The 15,642-nt window shown below is 32.8% G+C and overlaps 1 protein-coding gene across 4 annotated transcripts in view; it reads right to left on the bottom strand.

Moving 5' to 3' along the window:
• Positions 1-1,909: 1,909 nt before the first annotated feature.
• The window catches only part of LOC126740958 (tetraspanin-5), a 32,025-nt gene continuing 18,292 nt past the window's right edge, over positions 1,910-15,642 (bottom strand). For all 4 annotated transcript variants that reach the window (XM_050447164.1, XM_050447163.1, XM_050447162.1 and 1 more), the window contains one exon: positions 1,910-14,296. In XM_050447164.1, coding sequence (XP_050303121.1) covers positions 14,228-14,296 — 69 coding nt within the window. In that variant the 3' untranslated portion in view covers positions 1,910-14,227. The remainder of the gene's footprint in view (positions 14,297-15,642) is intronic.

A 15,642-nucleotide genomic window follows, 5' to 3' on the forward strand; every position in this document is an offset into this window, starting at 1 on the left:
TTTCGGAAGGCATGGAGCGAAGCAGTACATAAAAGGTAAACCTATTAGGTACGGCTATAAAATATGGTCCTTGTGTGAAAAATCTGGGTACCTAATACAATTTAATCCCTATCAAGGTAAACAAGCAAATAGGCGCTACATGGACCTAGGATTGGGAGGATTTGTAGTGATGACCCTTTTGGAGAATCTCCCAAAAAATGTCCCATTTAAAATTTATGGCGACAGATATTTTTCCTCCCTAAAATAAGTCAATTCGCTCCAGATGATCGGAGTAGGATATACAGGTACAATCAACGGGAATAGATTAGAGAATTGTCCTTTGCGCAATAAAATGCAAGAAAAAAATGGTACAAGAGGCAGCTTTGATTATTCTACAGACGCTAATTCTCCAATTACAGTTACCTTATGGAATGATAACCGTCCTGTTCTAATTGTAAGTAGTTGCGATCCGGTGAATCCTGTTGGTCAAGTTAGTCGGTGGATTTCCAATGAAAAAAAAAGCCTGATTCCTCAGCCTTTTGTAGTCGGGCAATACAATAAATATATGGGCGGAGTGGACCGAATGGATCAAAATATACGCAACTATAGAATTGGGGTTCGTTCCAAGAAATGGGGGTGGAGTCTTTTCGCATTTTGCTTGGACTCGTGCATGCATAACGCCTGGCAGTATAACAGACTTCAACCAAATGGCGAAAAAGTGGATTTTTTAAAGTTTCGAAGAGAAGTGGTGCAGGTATATTTAAGAAAATATGGAAGGCCTATTTCAAACTGGAGGACGCCCTAAAACATCAAAGCCGTTAGAGGCTCGGAACCCTAATCAAATTAGGTACGATGGTTTGAATCATTGGATTATTCCAGCCACAAAACAGAATAGGTATGTCACAAAAAGTCGACTAAGATCTGTGAGAAATGTAACCTCAATTTACATGAGGCTTGTTTTAAAGACTATCATGTGTCCACTCAATAATTATTTTATGATTTTTTAAATTAAACTTGACTGTTGTTCATAAAAATTAAAGTTGGTTTTATGTGTGTTTCATGTGTTCCCAGTGTTCCAAAAATGGAACATCAATTAAAAAAATATATATATTTAGAAACAAAAAAACAAATTTTCACAGAAAAATATAATTAGTTTATTTGGTTTTTTTCTAAAAATATAATTTGCAAAACTCGGGCATAACAGGTAATTTTAATTTATTTAAACTTGGGAAAAAACGGGTTAATTCAAATAACCCGCCCCTTTTTCGGTGGGTAGATATCTCTCTTAATATATATATATCCATGGATTTATGAAATTATATAAATTAATCCGGATCGAAGGACCATAAGAAACTCCCTATCTGCTCATATTCCACGAAACTTGTATTTTTGTTCTATATGGATCGAAAACAAGACTGGTATAGTAAGTTCGATATTGAAGAAAAAAAACACCGATACTTATGGAGTCTGTCTTCATAATTCCAACGGTTTTTTCATATCCTAGTCCTTGTTATTTTACAGATCCTTATTATCTGAAAGGATCGATCGTTTTTTTAAAAACTAGACAGCAACGTATAGGATGTTTGAAGTACCTTTTACTGGGGGAATTATTTAACCTTCATGTTTTACTGTAAAGCTATTTTGTAGAGAGATATTCTTTTTTCTCTCTTTTGTACTATATCAAGGTACTTGTAAATCATTTGGATGTTGATAATATTGTTTAATAAACTAGTTGATATTACTGCCTGAATGGTTGGTTTTCAAGAAGATATTCAAAAAATAGGCCAAAATTATAGAAAAGGGTATTAAAAAGCTTTCAGACTTATCGTCGACACCTCCAGAACCAGTTTCTCTTATAACCAAGTTTCTCTATAAAGAAATTCATATAATTGTACAGTTTTTTCCTACTTGGGAAAGTGACACACAAGTCTCTCCTTTATTAAATATCTTATTTATTTCAAAGAATTACAACATTAAAATAATACAATGTCAATATATTAACAATAAATGCAAATGTTAATGACAAGACTTTTTCAACCAAGTAAAGACTCCTTTTAGTCGTACAATATCAGTTATTTTACCGGGTTATATGTTAACAATATCATTTTTATGTTAAAGGTACTATTACTCCACTAAAAAAAATGAGATTCTGGTCAAAATTAACATTTAAATAGATAATAAATAAAAAAAGCAACTAAAGCATTAGGAATGTAAGAAAATATCACATTATTATATTGCCCCTAACAGCCACTACCTAAAGCATTATATAGCGAGTAAAATTTGTTTTTTTTTACATTACAACGGTGTGTATTTGCCAGAAAATATATTTTAAAAGTACCTTTTACAAAAATAAAAACAGTATCAAAAATATTACAAAGGCACTTTTAAAATGCATGTGATGGGATGATATGCCTAAAAAATTCGAGAATTCAAAATAAAGAATCACAGAGACACTTATGTTGCTTGTTGCATCTTACAATAAAAGTATATTATTTACATAAAGGTTATGTAACTGTGTTTATGTGTTTCAAAAAAAATAAATGTTCACCAACCTTCTTTTTTGTTCGAAAAGTCCTTAATTGTAAATTAATCTGTACAACATACACAAGTAAGTTTTTTGTAGACAAAATTCGCCAAGTAAAAGGCTTTTTTACAATTACAATTTTATAATAATATCAATGGGTAAAAATTTAAAATTATTTGCAATCTAATTGCTATAGATACAAGTTTATAAAATATTAGTACAATGAGTTCGCAGAGAGGTTTTGTAACGGTAAGAGTTCGTATATTGATAGAAATTATACGGGTTGCCTGAAATTAAGTTTATATTAATTTTAGGCTGCTTATTAACTTGGTGAAAAAAATAATAATTGAATATCACGGTATTAAGTTATTAAAAAAAATCAATTTTTTAAATGGGACACTTTGTATATTATATGTATTTTTGTTTTTATTTTAAAAGATGAAGGTAAAAAAAAAGGAATTCGGATGGAAAACCATTTGTTACATTGATTATCAGTGGCAATTTTAATAAGTGTACTAAATGACACTCTATGAGTGGTAAAAGTCTCCGGTAAACTAAAAAAGTGTGACAATAAGTAAAAAATTGTATGGTAGTGCACGTGCACAAGGCTTTTTAGTACAATTTGTTTTAGCTAATATAAAGTTCTATCAACATATTTTGACCTTTATTAGCCGACAATGAATTTATATAATTGTACTAAAAATGCCTTATATGTGGCCATTAAAGAATTTTCGAAATTACCTACATCCATTTAAATGTCAGAAATTATGATCAAGTTATAAAACGCATTTTCAGTAGTAATTTTTAAATATCCAAAGATCTATTAGCATTCTTTACCCTCAACTAGGAAGATTAACAAGAGTTTAGTTTTAAATTTGTATCAAATATGGCTTAGTCTTCAATTGAATCCTCATTTAAATATACAAAATAATGGGAAGAATTGTAGGGTGCTTGGTATCTCTGGCTATTACGCACGAGTTGTGTTAATGGCTATTCTTGCTAATAAAGTTATAGCTCACATATTTTGTTCTTGACGAAATTCGATTCTATATTTTTGGAAAACAGGCGTCCTTTTAACGAATATAGTAAGTATTATTTTTACAGTTGGGAAGGTAAAAATAGCATAACAGACTGTAAAAAGGATACGGCTAAAAAACGTTGAGTTCTTAATTTCAAATGTTTCATATAGAACAGTCACAGTAATCAAAATACCACAAAAGCAAATATGTATTATGAGTTTGGGAAACATCTTAGTGTAGCACACCTTACGACATCTCTGGGCACACGTGGAAAGTGAGTGAATGTTCCGGAACAATGGAATACCTAATATCGTCGCCTTACTGTGAAAAATGCATAAGTCCAAAAAATTCAATTTCAGACATTTGGTGGCATCTATTAGCTGATTTTTAAAGCTATCCGGGGACCTACTTTAGATCGCGAAATATTGAATAGATTATATAAAATTATAGAAATGAAATCTGCATAAGTCCAACTATTTTGACAACTCTATGAAACCTGCAAAAGTCCGTCAGTGTTTGTGGTGATGAATTTACGTACTGAACGTATATTGAACGTTACGGTATTGAATTAACGTTTTCAACGGTAAGTGCGTATTATATTGCCATATTTTCCTTTTCTTTTAAAAAAATTATAACACTAAAATAACAACTTAAACTATATATTTTTATTTAACATACGGGCGGAGTTATGCACAGTTGAATATGTTGAGAAATAGGTTATTTTTTTTTATTTTTTAAATGTAGGTAGTTAGATAGGCCCATAATTTTAAAAAATTTCGTCGTTAATGGACAACTATATAAATACTTTGATTTAAGTTTGGTGCCCAGATCCCAGATTCACAAGTATTTAAACCGCTTTACATTCTAGATCTCCTCTTGGTTTCAGAATAATAAGTAACTCTTGTTAGCATCCTTAAACGGGAAAAATTCTTATTTTTCTGTAGTGCCAACACAAATCTTTACAACATCACAACTTTTTAATAATTATAAACAATATTTAGCAATTTCTATCACCACTTATTAATTTAAAAATTGTATTTTTTCAGATATGGATAAATCAAAAAGAGGCTATAAACTACTCCAATGGTCTATTGGCCTACAAGACATTAAAAACTCGATTGATAATCAGTATTCAGAGCTACTTGAGAGTGAGAGTTTTGAAGACCAGCCACCTAAAAACTCCGATGATATTCAAGCTCGCAAAACATATGATTTGTTAAAAGAATGGCGACTGGCAGAAGAAATTTTAAATGATGAAAATATATTATTTGATAGTTCTTTCGTGATATCAACTAGTTTTGTTAATAATATTAATGAAGATGAAGATAATCATTGGAACCTTAATACAACAATTGACTTGAAAGTAGGAGAGAATGTAAGTAAAACCGATGAAAAAGAACTTGAAAGTAAAAATTTATTAGAATCAGACCAAAGAAAAGAACATAACCCAAATATTACGAAAACCTTGAACGAGTAAATGTGTTAGAGCACGAAGATGTTAAAATAGTTGAAGATCATGATTCCAGTTTTGAAATGGAACAAGAAGAAGAAAACGAAGCAACCGATGCGATGGTGAAGCGAGTGATCAGAGTCTTCTACTGGAGGAGGAAGAACAAGAAGAAATTTCTTCACGTGAAGATATTGATAACCAGGACTTAAACCGAAAACGAAAAAAAATAAAATTTAGCAATCCTGAACAGTGGAAGTATAATGGAATAAAAAAAAAGAAGACGAGAACATGGTTTAGACTACACAAGCAGGAAAGGTAATGAGTTTAAAATAAACAAAGGAAAGAAAACTCTAAAGGAAAGGTGTAAATGTGTTAAAGTAAATACATGCAAAAATTCAGTGCTTTAAAATAAGTGACCAAGAACGAGACAAGATGTTTCAGAAGTTTTGGAAGTTAAAATGGCAAGAGAAAGAATGTATGTGTCATCTAGGGTATTAGCGCTGCCGACAGCTCGCCCAAGAAACAGAAAAGAAGACGACAAAAGCCAAAGATCCATTTCATATCAATACTTTCTACATACAAAAAATGAACAAGTTCGCGTATGCAAAACTTTGTTTTGCAACACTTTGGGAGTTTTAGTAAGAACAATATCTGCATGGATTGAAAGTGACACCAAAAGTCCTAATAAAAGTGATGCCAGCTCGAGCGAAAATCATGATAATAATACTCCAAGAAAGAAAAACTTAAGATTCATCAAATAAAAGGAAAACCTAAAATCTTTTTTTCATACACTGCCTAAGCTTGAATCTCATTACTGCCGCAAAACAACATCGAGACTGTATCTTGAACCACATTTTAGATCAAAAGCCGAAGTGTACCACATTTATAAAGAAGATTGGTGTGCTAAAAACAAAATAAATGCTCTAAGTATAAAGACTTTTCACGAAGTTTTTGACGAACTTAACTTGGCACTATATAATCCAAAAAAAGATGAATGTGTTGTATGCGTGGGATATAAAACAAAAAATATAGAAGAGCAAATTTACATCGAGCACATTGAAAAGAAAAATGAAGCAAGAAGTGAAAATGAATCTGATAAACTTTCTGACGACAAAGTATTCACAATGGATCTACAATCGGTTCTCCTTTGCCCGAAGTCGAACGCTTCGGCTTTGTATTATCGAACAAAATTAGTAGTCCATAATTTTACGATTTTTGATCTCCATACCAAAGAAGGGCATTGCTTTGTATGGCATGAGGGTGAAGGAGAACTAACCGCAAATTGTTTTTCCTCTATTATTTCCCAATTTCTCATGACTGATATTATTCCAAACCTTACCCCTAACCAAAAGATCAGAATAGGAATGTCACATTATCAAATGCTCTTCTTAATCTTTGTGTAACAAACCAGGTGTGTATTGAACAAAAATAAATGGAAAAGGGTCACACCCAAATGGAATGTGACTCGATGCATTCCACCATAGAACGTTATTTAAAAGGACGAAATATCAATGTGCCCGCTGATATTGTTGCTGCCGGTAAATATGCGAGAAAATTGCCGAAGCCCTATAAAGTTAATTTTTAAGTCATGAACATTTCAAGAATTTTGACGAAATTAAGTTAGTGAAGTCCATTCGACCAGGATTTAAAGCAGGTGATCTCACTGTGAATGATATACGGGCATTAAGATATAATGTAAATGGAAAAATTGATTTCAAAATTAGACACAAGGACAATTTTAAGGAATTACCTATCAGGCAAAGTAAAAGTAGAGTGTCTGTACCCTTTAATTCGTTACCACCGCTTTATAAAGATTTCTAAAAATAAAAAAGGAAAAATTTAATAATTTAATGTTTTTGAAGAAAACAATGGAGGCAGATTATCATCCTTTCTACGATAACTTGAAGCACGAATAACCTTTTATTTAATAAAAAGATTTTAATTTGTTTTTGTTTAATAAATGTTTCTGTTCTATGATTAGTGTTTTTCTTAAAATGCATAAGTCCATTTTTGTTCGCAAATTAGAGTATGAAAAATGCATAAGTCCCTTACTACATGGTAGTTTCCAAAAAAACATTAAAAATCAAAATGTTAACTATTTTTAAAATAAATAAATTTCATTAAAAAAAATGCATGTTTTTTAAAATATAACCCCGAAAATACAGTTTTTTGCTTCTCCTGTAAAATTACTCATTTTGGACTTATGCACTTTTCACAGTAAGGCGACGATATATAAGGAGCTCTTGCCGCTAGGTGGCCAAATATCGGCGCGACTTTTAAGTCGTAATAGAGTGTAAATAAATGTTTATACTTTTCTGTGTGTTCTAAAAAGTCAACGTTGCTGACAAATGCTTTTTTGCCAATTTAATTGTATGCATAGTTTTTATTCTGTTAACCATAAGTTTGTTAATTGTGTTTCGAATTTGTGTTTTTACTCTAGTCATATTAAAGTTTTAGACTTGCAGGATGGATTTGATTATACATGTTTTCATAGAAATGGCATTTATCTCTATTCCAGGGGCAAGTGCGTGTTGGCTTATTTATTATAAAGAAGAGTGCTCGATTTTTTTTAATTTTGAACATTTCAGAACATTACCCAAGGTTGAAACGAGGATTGACTGTCGTCCTTCTCCTAGGCTTGAGGTGGTGATAGATCTTAATGCTGATTCTAATAGTGTCAGGGGGCAGGTATTTTCATTATCTTCAAATAATTCTGACGAAGTATTTTTTTTGGAAAAACCAAGACAGGCAGACCTATTAAACATGGATCTTTGAACAGTGTGTAATGTCTTCTTTTAAACATGCAATCACAATTACGAAACAAAGTCAATGAGCTGATTCTATTTTTACATTATCATAATAAGCCTGCAATCTTACAATGTAATATGTGGTTATTTGATGCTAGCCTCTTTCTGCAGAGGTGATTAAATGGGGTGAGCTACAGCAATATTTGTTCGGGAAGATTTGCATGAAAGGGTAAATTCAAGTGATGCGATTGATGAAAAGATTTGTTAGTGGAAAATTAATTCGAATTTTCACTTGTATTTAACAAAGAGATAAATATTTATATTTTATGTATTTATAGGCCTCCTAACAGTATTGTCATAGATTTTTTGAATAGATTAGAGTATCTCTCTACTCTCTCGTTTGCCTCTTAAAGCAAAGATTATGGTTGCGGGGGATTTCAATATAAATTATTTAGATGGAAACTGTATGTATACCCAGAGCTTAAATGCGCTCTTTTTATCATTTAACTTGCAAATGTTAGTAGAAAGTCCAACTCGTATAATAAATTTGTTAAGTACTTTAATAGATTATACCTAACTTCAATGATGTATGTATCTTTTGTGATACTAGGGTTGTGTCGTCGGCTCTATCAGACCATGAAGCCGTATTATCTACGATTAATTTAAAAATTCGAAATTCTAAACTCGTAAAAAAGGGAAGGATTTATAACAAATCAATAATATATATATAACAATAGATATATAACAATGTTTTTTAAGATTAAGAAATGATTGCAATAAAATTATTTGGAATGAAATGTAGAGTAAGGGCGACAAATATGGAATAGGTCAGTAATATGGAATAGTTGTAAACCAGAAAAAGTAGCAAGCGCCCTCTATTAATTGCCCGTTGAAAGTGTCGAAGTGCATTCATCTAAGGTTTTTTTTCGATCGGTCCGTCTCTAGTTTGTTTTGTTGGCTTACCATGGACAGTCGTTTTTTTTGCGGCATCATAAAAATTTTGCAGATTTTGCTGTTTCCGTGTGTTAGCGATAAAATACTTATTTTTTATTTAAACTGTTGTGCATTTGTGACAGTTCAAACATCATAGTTTACAATAGTTTTTAGGTACCTTTGTTTTTTAACATAGAAATATTTTTTTAGAGTATTATAAGATTAGGTTATGAGGGTAACTAATATGGAATTTTTTGAGCCACAAATATGGAATAGGATTCCATATTAGTATCCCATTAAGAATACTAAAATAGTGATATTTTGTTACTATAAAAGCATTTCTAAATATGCTTTTATACTAAATAGTATGTCAATAACAATTATTGTAACTAAAAAAGTAATAAACAGAAGAGAGGCCATTGTAAACCTATTAAATCTTGTGCTTGTTCTCTGCGTTAGAAACCTCAATTTTTATATAATTAAATAGAACTATGTGATTTTTTTTTATTTCAGTATGGCATCAAAAGGTAGTCGAAAAAGAAAATGTTACGAAAAAAATTATATGATACAAGCAATTTGTGCTGTTAAGGAACAGAAAATGGGGTACCTGCAGGCAGCCAAAACTTACAATGTTCCCAGAACAACCCTTTTTAGACACTGTTAGAAAAACGAAGATCCAGATATTTCTGCTGAAACAAAACTAGGTTGACGAAGAGTGCTTACAAAAGAACTAGAAGATGAACTTATAAGGTACTTACTTTATATGGAAAGTAAGTATTTTGGTTTAACCAGAAACGACATAAGGAATATGGCATATCAGCTTGCTGTTAAAAATAATCTGTCAATTCCTTTTGGCAAAGAAACGGCTGGAAAAGGCTGGCTTAGGCTGTTTATGAGACGGCACTCAGATACATTGTCATTTAGAAGACCTACAGGCACATCTTTTGTTACAGCCAAGGGCTTTTCCAAAGAAAACGTTCAGTCATTTTTTACTATCTTAACGAATGAATATGAAAAACATAACTATTCAGCAGACCGCGTTTTCAACGTTGACGAGAGTGGTGTCTCTATAGTGCCTTCAAAGATACCAGAAGTACGTAAGGTGCATGCACGTAAAGGTAAACTACAAATTAGTAGCATGACTTCCACAGAACAAGGCTCACTAATTACAGTAATATTTTGTATGAGTGCAGAGGGCAATTTTGTTCCACCCTTAGTTATATTCCCCAGAAAAAACTCAAAAAGAAGATCAGAAAGCCCTCAGCTTGCAAAGGGGGCTCCACCTGGGACAAAGTTCGAATGTCATTCATCAGGGTGGATACAAATAACATTTTTACAAAATGGTTTGATCACTTTGTAGCGACAGTAAAGCCTACACCTGAATCTCCAGTTATGCTCGTATTAGACGATCATAACTCGCATACTCGCAATATTGATGTCATTAACATGGCCAGAGAAAATAATGTTACGGTTGTGTGCTTACCGCCACATTCAACACATAAACTTCAGCCCCTTGACAAATCTTTTATGGGACAATTCAAAGCTCATTACAGTGAGGAGATAAGAACGTGGGTACGACAAAATGCCAGACCAGTAACTGCATTTGATGTGATGGAAATTTTCGGCAAGGCTTATTTAAGAGTTCAGCGTGGTGAGATTGCTGTTAATGGTTTTAAAGCCACCGGAATTTTTCCCCTTAATCCAAATGTCTTTCATGAATCTGACTTTCTTGCCTCCGAAACTATCGAGAAAGATGAAGTTGATGCTGTTGTCTCTCTTCCAGTACCTCAAGATACTGAAAATCCGACGCCACCAACAAATATTGTAACTCCTGAGATGGTCTCGCCTGTCCCAATCATTTGTAAAAAAACCAGCAACCAAGGACGAAAAGCAGGAAAAGCTGCCGTAATAACTGCGTCACCTTACACAACGGAACAGAATTGGAATCATCCGCAAAAGCATCTGTTTCAACTATATCAAAACTTCAAGTTAAAAAACAAATTGGGCAGAGTAAAACAAGCTTGACTGATTCCGATACTCCCAGCACGTCAACAGCCATCTCATCAAGAAGTCAAGCTAAGCGTAAGACAAACAATTTGGGATACAGTTTAGAACAATCAAGTAGCTATTCTGAAGAAGACTTTGTGGCAGATGATGACTCAGATGATTTATTATCTACTGTCGAAAATGGTGAAAAAGTTCCGGATGTTTCTGATAATCCACAGTACTTGTAAAGTTATAAAAAATGCTAAAAACAATTATTATTATAGTAAAATTTGTACTGCGAATAATAGAACAAAGGAAAATTGGCACATATTGAATGACTTAAGACGGAATCGAAAAGATAAGGGTAATTATAGGGGCGATGGATTGGATCCGGATAAACACAATAATGTTTATTGCACAATTGCTGAGAATTTGGGAAAAAATATATATTCTAATACTGATCCTTTGTCATTTTTAAGGAATGTGTCTGAACGAGATTCATTTTGTTTGTATCACACTGACGTAAACGAAATTAAAAAAATATTAGTTTCAATTAAAGACAAACGCTCGGCAGGTATTGATGGCATTTCAGTCAAGTTATTTATTAATCTTTTAGATGCTGTACTTGTAGAGATGGCTGCGGTGGTATTTTGTGATTTTTCCACGGCCTTTGATTATGTGGATCGTAAAATATCGCTGCAAAAGCTACCTTGCTATGGATTTAGAGGCTGTGCTTTGATGTGGCTTGGGTCATATCAAGCAAATAGAAGACAGGTGGTTAAGGGCCAACACAATAATTCATCTGTGCAGAATATCGACCGATTGGTTCCTCAAGGATCGGTTCTTGGCCCTTTATTGTTTCTCATTTACATCAACGACCCAGCGTCTAGCGAGTATTAATGGATCCTTTATGTTATTTGCTAATGACACTACTATTCTGTGGCTAGGAACAAAGAACAATACATTGGAAGAAACAATAAACAATGATATTAAACTTAATTGATATTAAAAATTGATGTGACGCAAACAAGCTTTCTTTTAATATTTCCAAAACGAATATTGTGACATTTAAAGGTATTACTACCAATCCTTCTTTGAATGGGGAGTCTATAATGAATAGAGATTGCTACAAATTTCTAGGAGTTTTTATTGACTAAATTTAAGACTCACATTGTTGCTTTGAAGGGAAAGATTGCCTCTGCTTGTTTCTATGCTGTTAGAGTGGTCCGCAGTGAGGTTGGTATAGAGGTGGCTAGAAGTGTGTACTTTGCCCTAGTAGAGTCCCACTTAAGATATGGAATTCAATTTTGGGGCTTCCCTGGTCAAGGTCTGGTTCAATCACTTTTTGTCTTACAGAAGCGTGCTGTGAGATATTTGTGTGCAGTAGGCATTAGAGACCACTACAGGCCGCTATTTGTAAGAGAGCGAATACTCATGTTAACTTGTATTTTTATACTGATGACGGTAGAAATGATTCATAAAAAATACAAGAGTACTAATGAGCCCAACATATATCTAACAAGATTTAATAGTACCAATCTACGTCTATGCACCCCAAAGAGTACCCTTATATAATACTCAATTACTTATACCTTATTACTTACTTATGAGGATATTAAAATGTATAATCACTTGCCCCTGGAATGCAAAGTAGTAGCAAGCAGTTTAGCTGTTCTGTGAAGGATTTATTAATTAAAAAAGCATATTACTGCCTAGAACAGTTTTATAGGGATGTTTTGTAAGTCTTGAATATTTGACATAGTTTTTTTAAATCTTATCGGATCTTTTAACCTACCTGCATTTTATTACTTTTTTTTCAATTTATAACTTTAAAGTTCAAATGGTATTATATCTTCTCCGCTGTCAATTTTAGGAAAAATTTTTGCAACGCTTAAGTGAATTCTTCGACGGATGTATAGAATAAAAATGATCTATTGATCTTCGGAGTGTTTTCACTTATACTGATGCAGTAAAAGTACTTTATGAACACTATGTCAAAATTATTGAAACTTTGATCTTATTTGAGGAAGATGTAACTGAAGATGAGACTACGCGACAAAAAGCTAGAGTATATGATACATGAATGGGTTTTATGAAGAGAAAGCATTGAACATCCCAGAGACTACGACAAACGACTACTTGCCGAAGAAGAAAAAGAAAGTTACAGTTTGACGAATCACGAGATGGGGAAGTTCAGTTGTCGGGTAGTGATGATTTTTAGGTGAATCCTCTTAAGTTCGATCTTGAATTACCAAACGGGTACCTGGCATATGAAAGGATCTACGACAAATTTTCTGTATGTACTGCATTCGGCAAGATTGATTCAACAAAATGCATAAAAGATCTGAACATTTGAGAAAAACTTATACTTTAGACCTTGAGTTCTCTTATTCGATGACGAAATGATTTAATTTTACTCGTACTGTACTTAGTACTTATCAAAAGTTGAAACGTAATTTAGATTATGTAATTATTTACCTATAATTCTACAATAAATAAATACAATTACGTGAAATTCTTGTATATACCCCCTTTGAATTGTCACCGATTTTTCAACATGAGTAAGTTTGAAAGATTAGGGCGGCATTTTTACCAAATCCTAAACTGGCACTGAAGATCAACTAAATTTCGAAACGTCGGCAAAAAGTCATCAGTTGGTTTCCTTGACGTTTTAAATAAAATTTGAAATCACCGAGTGTTTTTTGTTGAAATTGCATCATTGAGTAATTTATAGATCCTAATTTGGGTTTATCGATAATTTAACAGATACCCGCCAGTTATAAAAATAAAATTAATTAAAAAAAATAAGTACAAAAATTCGAATTCAAATACTGAATTCACAGGTTATTTGCTAATGATTGCTGTAATACATGTCCCATTTAAAAAAAATTAATAACATAAAAGAGCGATTGTTTAATGTTTTTCAGTTTTCGCTATGTTAAGCAGCAGCAAAATGCGGCAACTTTGCTTATTTCACCATCCTGTCATCTTCAGGGATAACAAAGTTAATTATAATGCAGACTTAATTTGAAGCCCCCGTACAGAATAAATATGAGCCTAAAATTACATAAATAAATTTATACAATACAATGTTTATATACAGGCCGTTATAAATTTGAAACACCTCCTCCGTTCTAAAAACGTGAACATAAAAAAAAAATCTTTTTTTACCTTTTCCTGAGTTTATTTAAGTGGTACTCTCAGACTTACAGTACCACCTTTGGCCTTATTACTAAAATTTGTAACTTCCTGTATACCAATTAAAAAAAAAAGTTTATCCGGAAATGATGAAATCCTAATACGAGCTCCAGCCAATCGACTTGCGTATCACAGTTTAGTAACCAACCATACGAGTTAAATTAAAAATTATCTTTCTTCCTTAATAAAAAAAAGCTGCATCATATTTCTAGGCGACTGTACAATACAGAAGCTGGAAATTAATAAAAATAGAGAGACACAATGTTTATCATGACGATACACGAACTCCGACCAACTTGACCCTCTGAAACGGTGCCGAGGATTCTAAATAGGGCTCCCACGCATTTTCGTATACGAAGTTATACTAAACGGCGGTGGGAGTCCTTAACTGTCAGTGCCATTTCGCTTTCTGCGCGAAAATGTCGGCGCGCAGGTTCTGCGCGAAACAGATGCCCAGAATCTATAAATAAGGAATAAGAAATTAGTAAACAGTATATGGGAATTAAGTTGATTGAGTGCAATGATCAGGTGTTACATAGAAAAAATGCTCAGTATGGAAGGAGATGCATGAAATCATATCCGTCATAAAGATAGTTACTTGATTTTTTGGGTTAAGTTCATTGTTTTATTCTGCATTTATCTAACATTCTTAAAAATGCTCTATTATGAGAGATTTTTTCTGTTTAAAGTGTTTTTCCAGGTATTCTCATGGTATCTCCAGATAGACAGCGGATCATTTAGTACGCCTGCCAAGCAGTTGAAACCATTCATTGCCAGGTTTTTAAGGCCACAATTTTATCAATAAGATATCGGCAGTGGGAGCCGGAACCATATTACTGTTGAGAATTGTGGCATTGAAGCCTCAAAGAACACCTGTGCCGAATTCCGATGAAGAACCATCTCATTCTTTGAATGCTTTTAGGTAAAACCAAGTAAAAAAAGTTCCACCGCATCGACAGTGGACAACGAAGCATGTGATATTTTCTCAGGTCTACTACTCAACATCTAGTCATTAAGAAATAAATCTAACGACCTATTTCTTTTCCTGGAAAGCCATAACTCCTATAATTGTTTTGTTAATGCCACAGATTTACAGAATACAGATGCGAAACTGATCGAAAATACGCGTGCGAGCGCCAGACTTCAGACACTGGATGAATTTCCATCACCCGCCTAGTACGGTGGCAAGGGGTTTAATTTGCGTGCAAGCATCCGCGCCGCGTGCTTCTAATTTTCTTTGCGTGTTTATGATTAATTAAATTAAAATAATATATTTGTATTTTTTTTAAATATTTTTTAGGATTATTTTTGTTGAAATGGGGGGGTGTAAGTGTGTATATCTTTATTATTCCAGCCACAGTGGTGGAGGAACGTTATTTAGATTTCCAAAAGATGAGTTAATAAGTTAATATTTCGAGATAATGAAAAGCATTAATTTTACTCACCCATGTGATAACTTTCCTTTCCAGTATTTAATAAAATTATTTATACGACTTAAAATATTTTATACTTTAAAATTCGCCAACAGAGATTTATCATCTGCCAAAAAATCAGATAAAACTAAAAGAAAATTAAAAATTTTGTTTCATCTTTAATGTTTTGTTAAATAAGATCCTTAAATCTGTTAAATGAAATAAAAATGTACTCAAGAACCCTTACATTCTGTTTTATTTAAGCCTATTTCTATTTTGACATTATAAATGCATTACAATATCTCAGCGAAATTATAGTGCAGAACATCTATCCCTACAAAAAAAAAAACTTAAAAATGCATTGGTGCGGCCAGTCCTAACCATCCTTTTCAAG

This window comes from Anthonomus grandis, chromosome 10, assembly GCF_022605725.1.
Source record: "Anthonomus grandis grandis chromosome 10, icAntGran1.3, whole genome shotgun sequence".
In the NCBI taxonomy this organism is placed as follows: domain Eukaryota; kingdom Metazoa; phylum Arthropoda; class Insecta; order Coleoptera; family Curculionidae; genus Anthonomus; species Anthonomus grandis.